This window comes from Suricata suricatta, chromosome 5 (assembly GCF_006229205.1).
Source record: "Suricata suricatta isolate VVHF042 chromosome 5, meerkat_22Aug2017_6uvM2_HiC, whole genome shotgun sequence".
In the NCBI taxonomy this organism is placed as follows: Eukaryota; Metazoa; Chordata; class Mammalia; order Carnivora; family Herpestidae; genus Suricata; species Suricata suricatta.
The window spans coordinates 124,127,862-124,147,136 of NC_043704.1; the positions used below are offsets into that span (position 1 = coordinate 124,127,862).

General features: G+C 37.6%; 1 protein-coding gene across 4 annotated transcripts in view; it reads left to right on the forward strand.

The window, feature by feature from the left end:
* STAG1 (stromal antigen 1) overlaps positions 1-19,275 on the forward strand; it is a 422,258-nt gene that overhangs the window by 396,374 nt on the left and 6,609 nt on the right. For all 4 annotated transcript variants that reach the window (XM_029940222.1, XM_029940221.1, XM_029940223.1 and 1 more), the window contains 2 exons: positions 14,801-15,006; positions 18,704-18,878. In XM_029940222.1, coding sequence (XP_029796082.1) covers positions 14,801-15,006; positions 18,704-18,878 — 381 coding nt within the window. The remainder of the gene's footprint in view (positions 1-14,800; positions 15,007-18,703; positions 18,879-19,275) is intronic.

A 19,275-nucleotide genomic window follows, 5' to 3' on the forward strand; every position in this document is an offset into this window, starting at 1 on the left:
TGTCAGTTGCCCATTAGTTTTCTTGATTGTTTCCTTTGCCATGCAGAAGCTTTTTATCTTGATGAGGTCCTAATAGTTCATTTTTGTTCTTGATTCCCTTGCCTTTGGGGATGTGTCGAGTAAGAAATTGCTGCAACTGAGGTCAAGGAGGCTGCTTCCTGCTTTCTCCTCGAGGGTTTTGATGGTTTCCTGTCTCACATTCAGGTCCTTCAGCCATTTTGAGTTTATTTTTGTGTATGGTGTAAGAAAGTGATCAAGACTCATTCTTCTGCATGTTGCTGTCCAGTTCTCCCAGCACCACCTGCTAAAGAGGCAGTCTTTTTTCCATCAGATACTCTTTCCTGCTTTGTCAAAGATTAATCGGCCATACATTTGTGGGCCCGGTTCTGGGTTCTCTATTCTATTCCATTGGTCTCTGTGTCAGTTTTTGTGCCCGTACCATACTGTCTTGATGATGACAGCTTTGTAGTAGAGGGTAAAGTCTAGAATTGTGATGCCTCTTTTGGTTTTCTTCTTCAATATTATATTGGCTATTTGGAGGTTTTTGTGTTCCATACAAATTTTAGGATAGTTTGTTCTAGCTTTGAGAAGAACGCTGGTTGCGATGTTGATGGGGATTGCATTGAATGTGTAGATTGCTTTGGTTAGTAATGACATTTTCACAATGTCTATTCTTCTGATTCATGAACAAGGGTTGTTTTTCCATTTCTTTGTGTCTTCCTCAATTTCTTTTATAAGTTTTCTATAGTTTTCATTGTACAGGTCTTTTACATCTGTGGTTAGGTTTATTCCTACGTATTTTATGATTTTTCTTGCAATTGTGAATGGGACAAGTTTCTTGATTTCTCTTTCTGTTGCTTCATTATTGGTGTATAAAAATGCAACTGATTTCTGTACTTTGTTTTGTACCCTGAGACTTTGCTGATTTCATGGATCAGTTCTAGAAGGCTTCTGGTGGAGTCTGTCAGGTTTTCCATGTAGATTATCCTGTCATCTGCAAAAAGTGAAAGTTTGACTTCATCTTTGCCAATTCTGATGCTTTTTATTTCCTTTTGTTGTCTGATTGCTGATGCTAGGACTTCCAGCACTATGTTAATCAACAGTGGTGAGAGTGGACACCGCTGTCGTGTTCCTGACCTCAGGGGGAAAGCTCTCAGTTGTTCCCCATTGAGGATGAAGGATGATATTAGCTGTGGGCTTTTCACAAATGGCTTTTATGATGTTTAAGTAAGTTCCTTCAACTCCAACTGTCTCGAGGGTTTTTATTAAGAAAGGGTGCTGTGTTTTGTCAAGTGCTTTCTCTGCATCTGTCGACAGGATCATATGGTTTTTATCTTTTCTTTTGTTAACATGATGTATTACATTGATGGATTTGCAAATATTGAACCAGCCCTTTAACCCAGGAATGAATCCGACTTGATCATGATGGATACTTCTTTTTCTAGGCTGTTGAATTAGATTTGCTAGTATTTTTACATCTGTATTCATTAAGGGTATTGGCCTGAAGTTCCTTTTTTTTGCTGCGTCTCTGTCTGGTTTTGGAATCAAAGTGATGGTGGCTTCATAGAATGAGTCCAGAAGTTTTCCTTCTATTTCTATTTTTGGAATAGCTTGAGAAGAATGGGTATTAACTCTGCCTTAAATGTCTGATAGAATTCCCCTGGGAAGTCATCTGGCCCTGGGCTCTTATTCGTTGGGAGATTTTTGATAACTGATTCGATTTCTTCACTGGTTATGAGTCTGTTCTGATTTTCTATCTCTTCCTCTTTGAATTTTGGTAGTGTGTGTGTGTTTAGGATTTGTCCATTTCTTCTAGGTTGTCCAGTTTGTTGGCATAATTTTTCATAGTAATTTCTGATGCTTGCTTGCTAGTATTTCTGAGGGATTGGTTATAATAGACCTATTTTCATTCATGATTTTGTCTATTTGGGTGTTCTCTGTTTTCTTTCTGAGGAGCCTGGCTAGAGGTTTATCAATTTTGTTTATTTTAAAAAAAAAAACCAACTCTTAGTTTCATTGATCTGCTCGATTGTTATTTTGGATTTTATATTGTTTATTTCTGCCTTGATCTTTATTCTCTTCTTCTGCTGGGTTTGGGGTGCTCTTGCTGCTCTCCTTCTAGTTCCTTCAGGTGTTTTGTTAGGTTTTTAATTTGTGCTTTTTCTAGTTTCTTGAAATAAGCCTGGATTGCAATATACTTTCCTCTTAGGACTGCGTTTGCTGTGTTTCAGTGAGTTTGGATTGTTGTATTTTCGTTTTCATTTGTTTCCATATATTTTTAATTTCTTCTCTAATTGCCTGATTGGCCCAATCATTCTTTAGTAGGGTGATTTTTAACCTCCAAGTTTTTGGAGGTTTTCCAGACTTTTTCCTGTGGTTGATTTCAGGTTTCATAGCATTGTGATCTTAAAGTGTGCATGGTATGATCTCAATTTGTTTATACTTATGGAAGACTGCTTTATGCCCCAGTATGTGATCTATCTTGGAGAATGTGCCATTTGCCCTTGAGAAGGAAGTGAATTCCCTAGCTTCATGATGCAGAGTTCTAAATATATCTGTCAATTCCATCTGTTCCAATGTGTTGTTCAGGTCCATTGTTTCCTTAGTTATTTTCTGTCTGGTTGATCTATCCATTGCTGTAAGTGGAGGAATAAAGTCCCCTGCAATTAGCACATTCTTACCAATAAGATTGTTTCTGTTTGTGATTGTTTTATGTATTTCGGTGTTCCCGAATTCGGCGCGAAGAGGTTTATAATTGTTAGCTTTTCCTGATAGAGAGACCCTGTAATTATTATACAGTGTCCTTCTTCATGTTTTGTTACTGCCCCTACTTTAAAGTCCAGTTTGTATGATATAAGTATGGCTTCTCTGGTTTCTTTTGACTTCCAGTTGCATGATAGATAATTCTCCATCTACTTACTTTACTTTCAATCTGAAGGTGTATGCAGATCTAAAATGAGTCTCCTGTAGACAGAAAATAGATGGATTTTGATTTTTTATCCATTCTGCTACCCTTTGTCATTTGATTGGTGCATTCAGTCCATTTACATTCAGTGTTTTATGGAAAAATACGGGTTTAGATTCATTGTGTTCTCTGTAGGATTCATGCTTGTAGTGGTGTCTCTGGTACCTTGTATTCCTTGCAACATTTCCCTTATAGAGTCCCTCTTAGGATTTCTTGTAGGGCTGGTTTGGTGGTCATGAATTCTTTCAATTTTTGTTTATTTGGGGAAACCTTTATTTACCCTTTTATTTTGAAGAGCAGGCTTGCTGGAGAAAGGACTCTTGGCTGCACATATTTTCTATTCATCACATTGAAGATTTCCTGCCATTCCTTTCTGGCCTGCCACGTTTCAGTAGATAGGTGTGTACACCACTCGATATGTTTCTCTTTGTATGTTAGGGCCCTTTTATCCCTAGCTGCTTACAGAATTCTCTCTATCTTTATATTTTGCCAGTTTCACTATGATATGTCATGCCCGAAGGTCGAATCAATTTATGTCTGAGGGGAGTTCTCTGTGCCTCTTGGATTTCAATGTCTATTTCCTTCCCCAGATTGGGGAAGTTCTCAGCTATAATTTGATCAAGCACCCCTTTAGGACCTTTTCGTCTCTCTTCTTCTTCAGGAATTTCTATGATACAGATATTGTTCCGTTTGATTGTATCATTCAGGTCTCTAATTCTCCTTTCATGCTCCTGTATCAATTTCTCTCCCTTTGTCTTGGCTTCCTCTTTTTCTATAACTGTGTCTTCTAATTCACCTATTCTCCTCTCTGCCTCTTCAATCCGTGCAGTGACTGCCTCCATTTTATTATGCACCTCATTTATAGCATTTTTTAACTCATCGCAGCTATTTTGAAGGTCCCTAGTCTTTGTATCAGTAGCTTCTCTGATGACTTCTAAGCTTTTTGCAAGCCCAGCAATTAATTATATGACAATTCTTCTAAATTCTTGCTCAGTTATGTTGCTTATATCTGTTTTGAGCAGTTTTGTGGCTGTGACTTCTTAACTGGAATTTCTTTAGAGCAAAGTTCTTTCATTTTGTCATTTTGGCTAGCTTTCTGTCTCTTGTCAGTTTTAAAAGCTCGTTATGCACTGTGCACCTGTTAGTATTGCTGTATTAAAGGAGGCTTTTTGATTGTCCAGGTCTTGTCCATTCAAGAAGTGTTCTTTTTTTTTAAATTTTTTAGGTTTTTTAATTTATTTTTGAGAGACAATGCAAGCAGGGGAGGTCAGAGAGAGAGGGAGGCACAGAATCTGAAACAGGCTCCAGGCTCTGAGCTGTCAGTATAGTGCCCGACGCAGGGCTGGAACCCACTAACTGTGAGATCATGACCTGAGCCGAAGTCAGATGCTCAACTGACTGAGCCATCCAGGAGCCCTAGGAAGTGTTCTTTTAATGGTTTCTGTTGGTTTCCATTGTTGTGCCTTTGGTTATTTTATTTCCCTACTTAGTGATATTTGGGACTCTCCACCATGTTTGGCTTGTTTCTTGAGGTAGCCCTGAAAAGGAAAACAGACAGACAAATACACAGGGAACAAAAGCATTCAGACACACAGACAAATCAAACAAACAAGCAATCCGAAAGGGGAAAGAGAAAAAAGAAAATTAAAGTAAAGGAAAAGAGAAGGGGAGGAGGGACAGAAACAACAAAAGACAAAGGACCAGTGTAAAAGCATAAAACCAGCAGAGGGGAGAGATAAGAATGAGATAAGGGGAAATATATCTGGATGGCAAGAATTGATCTAATCACAGCAATGCATCAATGTTGGTCTTTCCCAGACTCCAGGGGGGAGAAGGAGGAAAGAAAGAAAGAAAAAAGGGCAGCTCTCCAGCGTGCATTGGTGTGGTTTGGTGTAGGTGGCACTCAGGGGCTGCTCTCCAAGCAAGGCCCGAGGTGCCTTGGTGGGTGCGGGAAGAAGAATGGCGGTGCTCCCATTCATTCTTGAACCAAGCATTGCAAGCCACTCTTTTGAGTCCAATCTCCCTGTGCCGCTGGGCAGCCAAGTTGTATTTTCCAAGACCTGCCTCATTCCCAAACCCTAGTCCACACACTTTAATGCTACCATCCGAGATGAGATGTCATTCCTCAGGCCAGGCAGCTTCCTTGCTGGGGATCAAGTAGGGGGAGTAGGGGAGCAGTTTCTCCTGGTGCCACCTAGAATTAGCACACCGAGCCCAAGGACAATGCGCTAGCTAAATGGGACAGATTTCTCTCCCCAGGCCCAGCAGTTATAGGTGGAATGATAGTATCCCTCTCTGCCCAGGGCTGAGGTTTTTCTCTTCTCTAGAGACAACTCTATGAGTATTTTCAGTCTCTCTTTCTCTTCCCCTCATCTCTCCAAGGCTCTGCGCTGGGGAGGGGCTCCTTCCCCTTCACACCTCCCGGCCCGGCCCATTTTTATTTCCCCAGTTCACACTCAGGCACCTATGAGGCTGTCTTCTATGTGGACTCTGTGTTTTCTTCCCACTCTTGTAGATCAGAGTATTGTGGCTTCAGTCCTTCTCAGTTTGATAGATGCAGGCGGGCCAAAATTACAGGTCTCCCTTCTTCTCTGCCATCTTGCCCCCCTTCAGTGACATACTTTTCATTCCTTATTTAAGTTTTTTTAGTTCTATGAACATTTTTTAAAATATTGCTTTGCAGTCTTTGTGGGCCACTGCTTTTATTGCTTACTTTTTTACTGGTACATGTAGGTCACAATTCCCTATTACTTTGAATGTCTCATAATTTTTTGTTGAAAACTGAACACTTTAGATTATATGTTGCATATATGATACATTATGAAATAATAATTTAGATACTCTTCATATTGATTCACTGCACCCCTAGAAACTGATGTTGTTTGCTTGGTCATTTGTTTAGAGACTTGGATGAACAAGCTCTGTGAAGTCTGTTTCTCTTACAGTGTTCAGCCTCTGCTATCCCTACTCAGATTCCCACCCCGCCCCCTTTTTTTATATCATCTGGCTTGAATTCCTAGGCGTCAACCCTATGTCAGCATTAGACTCATTAATTAGAGGTTGTGCTTAAACCTCCTTGGCCATTTAGATTTTTACTTTTTATTCTTTGTTGTGTGTGTTGCTTAAGGATTGTTATCACAGTTCATGGGTATTAGTTTGCTCTACAGTCAGACAGGAGACTAGTAGGTTGAAAGTTGCCTCTATGATTGCTCCTGAGAAGGGCAGCCTTGGGTATGTGCACTCTTCAGACTAACAGAGAACTATATGATTTGATTTGATTTGATTTGATTTGAATTGGCCTAATTTTTAGAGAAGTTTTAGGTTCTCAGCAAAATTGAAGGGAAGGGAAGGAGAATTCCCATGCGTCACCCAGCCCTTACACATGCATAGTCTCCCATTATCAACATCTACCACCAGAACAATACACTTGTTATAACTGATGAACCTACCTTGACACATCGTAATCACCAAAGTTTGTAGTTGAGTACACTGTAATTCATGTTGTACATTCTGTGGGTTTAAACAAATGTATAATGACATGCATCCATCTTTATGGAATCATACAGAGTATTTTTTTCCACTTCCCTAAAAATCCTCTGTGATGTGCTTTTTCATCTTTCCTCTCATCCCCCAATCTCTAGCAACCCCTGATCATTTTACTATTTCTATAGTTTAGCCTTTTCAGAGTGTTATATAGTTGCAATCACAGAGTATATAGCCTTTTCAGATAAGCTTCCTTGTGCTTAGTAATATGCATGTAAAGTTCTTCTATGTCTTTTCATTGTTTGATAAGCTCATTTCTTTTTCATGTTGAGAATTCTCCCATTGTCTAGAAATACCACAATTGATTTAGCCATTTACCTACTGAAGGACATCTTGGTTGCTTCCAAATTTTGGCAGTTATGAATGAAGCTGATGTAAATATCCAGGTGTAGATAATTTTAAGTAGTTAAATTTTCAGGTAGTTTGGGTAAATACTAACGCTTATGATTACTAGATCACATAGTAAGAGTATGTTTAGTTTTATAAGAAACTGCCAAACTATCTTCCAAAGTTGCTGTACCATTTTCTATTCCTACTTTTGTTCCACATCCTCACCAGGATTTGATGTTGTCATTGTTCTGGATTTTGGCCATTCTAATAGGTGTTTAGTTGTATCTTGTTTTAATTTTGCATTTCCCCCCTGATGCCATGATGTGGAGCATCTTTCCTTGTGCTTATTTTGCCATCTGTATCTTTGGCGAGGTATCTGTTCAGATTTGTAGTCCATTTTTAAATCAGTTTGTCTCTTTCCTACTGTTGAGTTTTAAGATTTCTTTCTATATGTTAGATAGTAATTCCTTTATCAGATACATATTTTGCAAATATTTTCTCGCAGTCTGTGGTTATCGTCTCTATCTCTAGATATTGTCTTTTGTAGAATAGAAGTTTTTAATTTTATTGAACTCTACTTTATCAATTATTATTCCAGGGACCCTGCCTTCGGTGTTGTATCTAAAAAGTCATTGACATACCCTGGGTTTTCTAGGTTTTCTCCTATATTACTTTCTAGGACTTTTATAGTCTTACATTTTACATCTAGGTTTATAACCCATCTTAAGTTGGTTTTTGTAAAGGACATAAGGTCTGTGTCCAGATTAATTTATTTGTTTTAGACATCCAGTTGTTCAGCACCATTTATTGAAGAGACTCCTTTTACTACGTTTTATTAGCTTTGCTCCTCTGTCACAAAGATCAGTTGACTATAGTAATGTGCGCCTGTTTCTGGGTTCTCTTTTCTGTTCCATTGATCTGTATGTCCATTCAATGGCCAGTACCACACTATCTTAATTACTATAGATTTTTCTTTATTTTTCCAGCCTTATTGGGATAAATTTGACCTATAACATTGTATACGTTTAAGGTATAAAATGTGACAATTTGATATACTTATATATTGCAAAGTGATTTTACTATAACTTTATAGTGAGTTTTCTAGTTGTATAGTGCCAGTCCTCCAGCTTTGTTCTCCCTCAGTATTGGCTATCCTGAGTCTTTTGCCTCTCTATATAAACCTTAGAATCCCTTGTCAGTATTCATAAAATTCTTGCTGAAATTTTGATTGAAATTGCATTGACTATAGATCAAGTTAGAAATAACTGATTTAATACTTTGTCTTTGTAGGCATGAACATGGAACGTGTCTCCATGTAGTTAGTTCTTTGATTTCATTCATCAGTTTTGTAGTTTTCCTCATATACATATTGTATATTTTTTGTTGATTTATATCTTAATTCATTTTGGGGGTGCAGATGTAAATGGAATTACGTTTTTAATTTCAAATTCCACTTGTAGCTTTGTATCCTACAACCTTGCTGCAGTTGCATATTAGTTTCAGGAGGGATTTTTTTCTGTCAGTTCTTCAGGGTTTTGTACATAGACATCAGGTCATCTGCAAACAATAACATTTTGACTTCTTCCTTCCCACTCTGTATACTTTATATTTCCTTTTTTGTCTTATTGAATTAACTAGAATTTCCAGTACAGTGTTGAAAAAGATTGGTGAACAGGGACATTCTTGTCTTTTACCTGATTTAGTGGGAAATCTTCAATTTTTTTCACCATTAAGCATGTTAGCTATACAGTTTTTTTATAGATGATATTTATCAAATTGAGAAAATCCCCATTTATATCTGGTTTACTGAGAGTTTTTATCAAGGATTATTGTTGGATTTTGTCAAGTGCTTTTTCTGTATTTATTGATATGATACTGATTTTTCGTTTTCAGCCTGTGGATGTGATGAAATATATTGATTGTTTTTCAAATGTTGAAACAGCTTTGCATACCTTGGTTACATCCCACTTGATCATAGTGTATTTATTTTTCTGTACATTGTTGTATTCAGTTTGCTAATATTTTGATGAGGATTTATGCTTTATATTCATAAAGATACTAGTCTGTAATTTTTGTAATATCTTTGTCTGGTTTTGGTATTAGGATAATGCTGGCCTCAGAGAATAAGGTAGAAAGTATTGCCTCTGCTTCTGCCATCTGAAAGAGATTGTAGAGAATTGGTAGGTTTATTCCTTTAATATTTGGTAGAATCACCAGTTAACTCATTTGAGCCTGGTGCTTCCTGTTTTGGAAAGTCATTAGTTATTGAATCAATTTAATAGATATGGGCCTTTTCAGATTGTTTCTTTTTGTATGAAATTTGGCAAGTTGTGTGTTTCAAGGAGTTGGTCTCTTTCATCTGGATTATCAAATTTATGCAGGCACAGACTTGTTTATAGTATTCCTTTATTTTCCTGTTAATGTCCATAGGATCTGTAATGGTGTTTTCTCTTTAATTTCTGGTATTAATAATTTGTAGCTTCTCTTCCCCCCTAGCGCTTTTAGGCTGAATAACCAATTTTATTGATCTTTTCAAAGAACCAGCTTTTGATTTTGCTGATTTTCTGTATTCTTTCTGTTTTTAATTTTGTTGATTTCTAGTCTGCTTTTGTTTTTCTTTTCTTTCACTTTGGATTTAATTTGGTCATCTTTTCCTAGTTTTCTAGGGTAAAAGCGTCTAGATTATTCATTTTGGATCTTTTCTGATATGTGCATTCACTGCTGTAATTTCCCTCTAATCATTGCTTTCACTGCATTACACAAATTTTGATGTGCTATTATTTTCATTTAGTTAAAAACATTTTAAAATTTCCCTTGGGATTTCTTCTTTGTATCATGTGTTAAAAGTGTATTGTTTAATCCCCATATCTTTCTGATACTGATTTCTAGTTTAATTCCATTGTGGTCTAAAAGCAGACATTGTATGATTTCTGTTCTTTTAAATTTGTTAAGATGTTTTTTATGACTGAGGTGCCTCAGTGATTCAGTTGGTTAGACATCCAACTCTTGATTTCAGCTCAAATCATTATTTAATGGTTCCTGAGATCAAACCCTCATTGGGTTCTGCACTGACACCTCAGAGCCTGCTGGGGATTCTGTCTCTGCCCCTCCCCTACATGAGTGCATGGGCTCGCGCTCTCTCGCTCTCGCTATCACTCTAGCTTGGTTTCTCTCTCTCTGTGTCTCTGTCTCTCTCCATCCCTCTGTCCCTATCTAAATAAATAAGTAAAAACATCTTTAAAAAGATGTGTTTTATGACCTAAAATGTGATCTCTTGGTGAGTGTTACAGCTGAACTTGAGGAACATGTATACTCTGCTTTTGGATGAGATTAGTCTGTAGATGATAATTATATCTAGTTGACTTGACTGAGGGGTGTATTTGAGTTCAACTATGTACTTACTGATTTTCTGGCTGCTTACTCTGTCCATTTCTGATAGAGGATTGTCTCCAACTGTGATAGGGGATTCATGTATTTCTAATAGTTTCTCTTTACAGTTAGTTTTTGCCTCACATAGTTTGATGCTCTGTTGTAAGGCACATACATGGTAAGGATTATTATGTCTCTTGGAGAACTGATGCCTTTGTCATTGTGTAATGCTCTTCTTTATCCCTGATAACTTTCCTTACTTTGAAGTCTGCTCTGTCTGAAATTAATACTCTTCTTGGTTTCTTTTGATTAGTGTTTGCATGGTATAACTTTTTCAATCCATTCACCTACTTTTAATTTATGTGTCTTTACATTTAAAGTGGATTTTTTATAGACAGCCTGTACTTAGGTAATGTTTTCTGATCCACTCTGACAGTCTTTTACTTGATGTACTTTTGTATCATTGATGTTCAGATTGATTATTAATACAGTTAGATTAATACCTACCATATTCCTTACTGTTTCTCTTTGTTGCTCTTAATTTTTGTCTTCCACTCTTTTTCTGCCTTTTGTAAAAAGTTTTAATTGAGTATTTATGATTCCATTTGTTCTACTTAGTGTATTGTTACTTTTTTAAGTGGTTACTCTAGAGTTTGCAGTATGCATTTACAGTTAATCCAAATCCACTTTTAAATAATACTCTGTCACTTCATGAGAAGTATGAGTACCTTGTAATAACAAAATTATCCTAATTCTTCCCTCCTATCCCTTGTATCAGTGCTGTCATTCATTTCACTTAATATATAAGTGTATATATACATATATGTGGTATATACATAAGCATACATAATCATATACATCGGTATTGTTTTGAACAAAAGTTTATTTTGTTAGATCGGTTAAGAATAAGAAAAATAAAAGTTTTTATTTTAGGGGCACCTGGGTGGCTCATTGGGTTAAGCCTCAGACTTTGGCTCAGGTCATGATTTCATGGGTCATGAGTTCAAGCCCTGCCTCAGTACAGGCTCAGAGCCTGGAGCCTGTTTCGGATTCTGTGCCTCCCTCTCTCTCTGTCCTTCCCCTGCTCACACTCACTCACTTACTTTCTCTCTCTCAAAAATAAACATTAAACAAAATTTTTTTAAGTTTTTATTTTACCTTCATTTACTCCTTCTTCATTGTTCTTCTTACTTTATATAGATTCATGTCTCTGACCTATTTGATTTTCCTTCACTCTAAAGCACTCTTTTAGTAAATTTTTCAAAGCAGGTGTCTTAGCAACAAATTCTCTCAATTTTTATTTGTTGGAAAAATTCTTCATTTTTCCTTCACTTTTGAAGGAGGGTTTTGCATGGCACAGAATTCTAGTTTGGTGGGGTTTTTCTCTTAACACATTACTCCACTCTTTTCTTGCTTGAATGGTTTCTGAGGAGAAGTTAGATATAATTCATATCATTATTCCCCTATAGATGAAGTATTTTTTCCTCTGGCTTCTTTCAGAATTTTTCATTTGTCTTGGATTTTCTGTAGTTTAAAAACAGTATGCTTAGATGTAGTTCTTTTGTCATTTTTATCCTGCTTGGTATTCTCTCCTGGATCTGTAGTTTGGTATCTGACATTAATTTGGGCAAATTCTCTCCCATTTCTGGTTTTTTTGTTTATTTCTGAAGGAGAGATAGAGCATGGGTGGGTGGGAAGGACAAAGAGAGGAGACACAGAATCCAAAGTAGGCTCAGGCTCTGAGCTGTCAGTAAGGAGCCCAAAACAGAGCTTGAATTTACAAACTGTGAGATCGTGACCTGAGCTAAAGTTGGATGTTTAACATACTGAGCCATCCAGGCGCCCGTGCCATTTTTGTATTAAATTATAGTTGCTATTTTTCTTTCCTGCTTCCCCTTGACATTCTTGTAATATTAACACCTTTTGCAGTTGTATTATAGTTAGATATTCTATTTTCCTCCCTCTTCGTTCTCTTTGCTTTTTGGTTTTCACAGATTATGTTGCTGTGTCCCCTAGAGCAGAGGGTTTTCCCTCAGCTGTGACCAGTCTACTGATAAGCTCACCAGAGGCATTCTTTGTTTCTTTTTCAGTTTTTATCTCTAGCATTTCTTTTGGTTCTTAGGGTTTCTGTCTGTCTGCTTTTGTTGCTCTTCTGTTCTTGCATGCTGTCTTTCCATTAGCATATTGATCAAAGTTGTTTTAAATTCTGTCTGATAATTCTCATATTTCTGCCATGACTGATTGTGATGTTTTCTCTCTCCTTCACATTGTGATTTTGCCCATTGGTATGCCTTATAATCTTTTCTTGATAACCAGACATGATGTACTGGGTAAAAGGAATTGCTGTAAATATATCTTGAGTAATGTGGTGATGAGGTATGAGAGGAGGGAAAGCAATCTATAATCCTATGGTTATAGGTTTCAGTCTTTTAGTGAGCCTGTGCCTCTGGACTATGAACTTCTCAAGTATTTCTCAGGTTTTTTTTCTTAACCCATAGTTGGGACATAATGGGTGGAATGGGCTAGAGTTGGGTATTTCCCTTGATCAGTTAGGCTCTGATAATATCCTAGTAAGTTGTGCTCTGCTTTACCATTTCCCCTGAGGAGAGGCTTTGTTAAGAACAATATACTCTAGCAGACTTCAAGATGATTCCTTTTCCTTGCCCCTGGGTGGTAGCACAGAGGAGTTTGCTCTAATATTTACTGTGGAAACCTGGGTGAACTTCTGGAAGTAAATCACATATTCTGGAGAGGTCCCCCTGGACTGGGTCCTCCTAGAATTTTGAACTCTCAGACAGTGAGCCTCCAACAATTTGAATTAAATGTTTTAATATTTATTTATTTTTGAAGGAGAAAGAGAAAAAAAAAAAAAACAGAGCATGAGTAGGGGAGGGGCAGAAAGAGGAGACACAGAATCCAAAGCAGGCTGCAGGCCCTGAGCTGTCAGCACAGAGCCTGACAGGGCAGTCGAGCTCACAAGCAGTGAGATTATGACCTGAGCCAAAGTTAGATGCTTAACCCACTGAGCCCCTTGAAGTGCCCCCAATTTGTGAATTACAGCTCATATTTTCCTACTCCAGTGCTGGTTCCCAATAAACTGTTGCCTCCTGTATTCACATGTATCTCCCAGTCTTGGGGACAGCTCTTTTCCTATATTACAGTTCCAGGAAGTTGCTGATGTTTCAGTCTTTTGAGCCTTTTACTTGTTGTTAGGATGCAGTAACAACTTTGAAGCTCCTTACGTGCAGAACTAGAAAATAGTCTACTATGATTTTATCTTTAAACCTGGCTTTCTAAGAGTTAGTTGCTCTTGAGTCAGAGCAACTTACTGTTCAAGTAGTGTTTGGTTAGCAGTTGTGCTTAAGCCCCTGGTGCCAGTGAGGCTTCCTCCCTGTGTTGATAGATCAGTGTGGGGCCTTGGGGAACGATTACAACACTGACCTCATACCCTGTTCTTTTTGCCCATGAGTGGGTGCAGCTTAAGCATGTGTGCAGAGCTTTCCAACTTCCAGGATTGTCTGTGATTCCAGGAGGGCTCTGCTTGGCTCTCTTTTCTCTGGTTCTCTCTGTTAAATTTCTGGCTGGTCTACTCTCTGGTTGCTGGGCAGAACTTTTATGCCATTGAACAGGAGCTGGGGGTGGGACAGCCTCCCTCTTCTCCTAGAATAACACCCCTGTTCTGTGAGCAGGGGACCAGGGGGGAAGCCCTGGTTGTCAGCTTGTCCCTCCAGGTGCTCTCAGCCTGCTATGCCTAGGAGAGAGTCACTACCCGACAGGTAGAAGATGGGGAAGAAGGGAGCCTCCTACCTCCCAGCTGCTGTCCAGAATAGAGCTTCTTCCAGGGCAGCTTCAGATGAGGAACTAGAGAAAGAGGGAGTTCCTGTCTTCTTATCCATGTCTACCCAGAGTAGAGCTCCATGAATATGCACAGAACAGTGGTGGAGGAGAGGGGACAAGGGGCAGGGGGGAACAGGTTATGATGTATATGCAACAAACGCTCGTTGTTTTTACTGAGATTTAGGAATTTTCTTGAATAAATCTTTCTCCATTTGCTGTATTCCCTTAGGACAATATTTAAAGACTTTAAATGATTGTCTTTTATCATTTTCACCAGCTAAAAAGTTGTTTTTTGGGGGAGATGTGCCTAGCTCCTTCCTCCTCTACTATTATAGAAATCCTGCCGTGGTTTGAACAGTTTAAAAGAAAATTCAATAACCTTTTGAGCTAAACTTCTGACTTTTTTTTTCAACATTGGTAGGAAGGACTATACACACACACACACACACACACACACACACACACACACAGCCTTAGTAATACATTCACCTGTTTAAAAGCATTCCAGTGCTTACTTCAGCAGCACATGTACTAAAATTGGAACAATAAAAACATTCCAGGAATATGTGCAGCAAAACCTTACATTCTCATCCCTCTTTTTCTAAAGATAACCACTATTAACAATTTAAAGTGTGCCCTTAGGCATTTTTCAGAATTTTCAGAGAACGAACCTCAGTCTATGAAAAAAATAAGTGATACATGAAGTGCTTCAGTGCTTCTATGAAAATCACTGTTTCCTTTTTGTTGTGTTTCTAGCCATTCATACCTAGAAAAATTCCTTACGGAGCAGATGATGGAAAGGAGAGAAGATGTATGGCTTCCACTTATCTCCTATAGAAATTCGTTAGTCACCGGAGGTGAAGATGATAGAATGTCTGTGAACAGTGGAAGTAGCAGCAGCAAAACATCCTCAGTAAGGAATAAGAAAGGACGACCTCCACTTCACAAAAAACGAGTAGAAGGTAAGTCTACCTGTACCCTAGGAGACAAGTAGTTTGCTTACTATTGCAAAGGTAAATAAAGCAGCAAATCTGTTGAAGCAAGGTAATACTGTTAAAGCATATTATTTCCTTGTATATTGATACATATTCAAATGTTAGAAGAGGCAAAGTGGAACAAAAAAGGGTCAAGGAGAAAGAAGTTGGAAGACCATGAAACAGAGGAAGATAGGTACAGAGAAAAAGAAGAAACAGTCATGAAGTTTTATAAAATATACCATAGACCCTCTAATATATTTAAGTAGAAAATAAAAAACAAATAATGTTAATTATCAAAATTCATCCTAATATAGAAGAGATTCTGGTAAGTTGAGAGTAGACCTGTGCAGCAAATTGAACATACCAAAACAACTTTCAATTTCTACTCCAGGATATAATTTATTTTTGTGCATTAAAACAATGGTAGCTGACTATGGTTTTATAATGTTCATGCACTATGGAAAATAAGGTGTTGGTTGAACTGTCATGAAAATATGATCATGGGTAATTATTCATATATCCAAAAAGACTAAACATTGCTTTATTAGAGCATTACTCTTAAACTAAGAAAACTCAAAGTAAAAATGCTTATTTCCTCAAATAACCTTTCCCCATCTCCATACTTTTCCTAATAAACATTCTCCAAGCCAAGAGAAGGAGGGCAATGATCTGAATCCAGCTCCACCATTCCTTTTCACAACCTTCTATTTACCTTTCAGCATCTCACCTCTGCTGCCTAAAAAGAACTAGTAACTCATGAAGACTTTACTGAAACCTGTAGCAAAATTAATTAGAGTCTAAATCTGTTTCTTTCATCATTGGGGAGGCAGTATTGACTACTGATGAAGAGTACAAACTCTGAAATCAGAGTTCTAGAATTCAAAGTTGGCTTCTAGTTTTAAACTGTATGACCTTTGAGCATGTTACTTAACCTCTCTGAGCCTCAATCACTGATCAAATAAAGGATGATGAGAATACCAACCCTTTGAGCTATTATAAATATTAAATGAGATACCCCAAGTAAAACAGTATACATGGAGTTTAGATAGCAGAGCTTGGCATATAGGTAACATGGAGTAAATTTTAGCTGCTGTTGTCAGTGCCCTCAGTATTTCAAAGAGAATCAAAGATATGGAAAATATTTACAGTATTTCATGCTCATGGATTGGAAGAACAAATATTGTTAAAATGTCTATACTACCCAAAGCAGTCTACGTATTCAATGTAATTCTTATCAACGTAACACCAGCATTCTTCACACAGCTAGAATAGACAATGCTAAAATTTGTATGGAACCACAAAAGACCCTGAATAGCCAAAGCAATTCTGAAAAAGGAAACCAAAGCTGGAGGCAATCCAATCCTGGACTTCAAGCTGTATTACAAAGTTGTAATCATCAAGACAGTATGGTACTGGCACAAGAATAGACACTCAGATCATCGGAAGAAAATAGAGAAGCCAGAAATGGACCCACAAACATGTGGCCAACCAATCTTTTACAAAGCAGGAAAGAATATCCAATGAAAAAAAGACAGTCTCTTCAGCAAATGGTGTTGGGAACACTGGACAGCAAGCAACATGCAGAAAAATAAACCTGGACCACTTTCTTACACCATACACAAAAATAAACTGAAAATGAAAGACCTAAATGTAAGACACATGTACATACATACATCTGTCTAGATACAGAGATTCAGGGATTTTTACTCACAGCTCTTCTTAGATGTAATATTCAGATTCTCCAGAATTCATCAGATCCTTGCTGTGTACCAGGAATGTGCTTTATGTGCATTATTAGCATTTAATCATTTATTTAACATTTGTAAAGCACTTAGGTCAGTCTGTCGCACACAGTAAATGCCACATTATTACTATGTCTGGACCAGATTACTTAATTTGGTAGTTACCAAACTGCAAAGAAGAAAACTTGCTGTGTGTCAGTTTGAAATTTACCAAGTGACTAAGGTAGGTCATGTGCCCAGAATCCTTAAGCAGCAGTTTCATCTGTTTGGAACAGAGATGAGAAAGCTTTGTAAGAAGTGTTTTTATTGAGAAACCCTTAGAGGTTAGCAGGATCTCCTCAAGGAAAATGAGCTCTTCCTGAAGTTAGTTATTCCTTTATTAAGTTTTTACCAAGCACCTTTTAAAGCAAAATGCTGAAGATTAAGTATTAATTAAAATGCTCAGGGGTTGCATGGGTGGCTCAGTTGGTTAAATATCCAACTCTAGATCTCAGAGTCATGAGTTCAAGCCCCTTGTTGGGCTCTGTGCTGGGCATGAAACCCACTTTTTAAAAAATGCTCATAGTACAGATGGGAAGACAGAGCAGGCAATTTTAGTTCAGCAAGGGAAGTGCTCTGATGGTCCAAAAAGATTTTCTGGGAACATACAGGGAGTAATCAAACTCTTAATGAATCAGGAAAGATTTTGTGGAGAAGATGGTAATGTAGTAGAGCTGAAAGATGGGTTTACCAGGTTAAGAACCTAAATGGTACCATTCTTAGAAAACTTTAAGTGCAGCAGAATATAAAAGTTAGGAATTAACTAAATGTTGAAAGAAAAGTTGTGTGAATAAAAGATGAAACCTCTTTTTGGTGATTAAAGAAAAGATTCAATAGTGAGTTTCAGATCAGTGGAATGACCTTAACAAGACAATAGGTAATATTTCCAGGAACTGAGAAGCCAATCTAGAACATACTGACGTCTGACAATTTTTGATACACTGAGATATGGGATGCTTGATGGCAAATAAGAAACCTAACATGCACACATCTCTGAGACTTAATGGAGGAAGAAAAACAATAGAATTCATACTGGGTACTTTGAAATTCTTTTATTTTTTAATTCTTCAGAAGGGAAAGCATAGCAATATACTTTAAGTCTACCCATATTAAGAAAATAACTTAGAATGTTTACAGTAGAAACTATATAATTATGTAACATTATATCAGACTGTAGATATGCAAATAATGGTTTAATCTGTTCAGATCTTCATAAATGATCTCCAGAAGAAGGAAGAAACACTTTCTGGTCCCTTGAAGAAATTTAATTCTAATTAAAGAGATAACCTATACACTTGACAAATGACTGCAAACACAGGCCATTGTGTAATTAAATCCTTAGTAGTAATGATTGTTTCCTCTAGAAGTTAAAGGAGAATGGCACGTGGGGGCTGGGTAGGGTGTATGAGGGGGACTTAGCAGCGTTAAAACGGTGAGCCTCTTAACCCATCCCCATATGAATAAGCTGGCAAAAAGTTATTTCTCTAGTGATCAATATCCCAATTGTGCAGTGGGATTTGCTAATTTCTTAAAGGCCCACCACACTTAACGTGCTGCTACATGGGGCCCCCTCTAAGACCCAGTAAATAGGCCTTTTATTGCTTGAGCAAAGCAAGGTTACAGGGGTCTCTGGCTGGCCCCATTCTTTCCCTTCTGTGTTGAATTAATCCTTATAGATGGAGGGACTCCGAAGAGAGGATAATATTAGGGTATATGAGAAAACTGAGTTTTGGAAGTTTAGTAACTTACAGAAAGTCACACAGGTGACACAGGTGAGTGGTATAACTGGGATTCAGACTAGACAGTTTAAGCCAGAAGCCTGCTTTTCTGGTCTTTGCTATAACTTCTACCAGAGTTCATTCCACTAATGACATGTTGTGGCTCTAACTGGAATATTACAGATGAAAGTCTAGATAATACATGGCTAAACAGGACTGACACCATGATTCAGACTCCTGGGCCCCTGCCAGCACCACAGCTCACTTCTACTGTACTGCGGGAGAATAGCAGACCTGTGGGAGAACAGATTCAGGAACCTGAGTCTGAACATGGTTCTGAACCTGACTTTTTACACAAGTAAGTAGTAAAAATTTATTTTCTTGGTATAAAACCTTTAAGTGTTAAAAACTGTCAAAGAAAAACTTTGTTAAAGTATATTATTGGTCAGTTCACGACAAAAAACCATAGAGACTAAATAATTTATATTAGAAGATACATAATAAGTCTTCCAACACTTGTAGATATCAGTAACTCAAAGTCCAGATACCTTTAAAGCATGGTGCGTCACTAAGTGCTGATTTCACTTGGAGTTTACAGATTATCATTGGGCAGGTCTTTTTTTCCTCAGGGACTTGCAAAAAAGACATGCAGGTTACTTCCTTGGAAAGAAAGCCTGTAAGAGTCTCTGCTAAGGTTGACTAGTCTGAACAAATAGACTATTCCTTTTATCATCCATGTAATTAATAGTACTTTG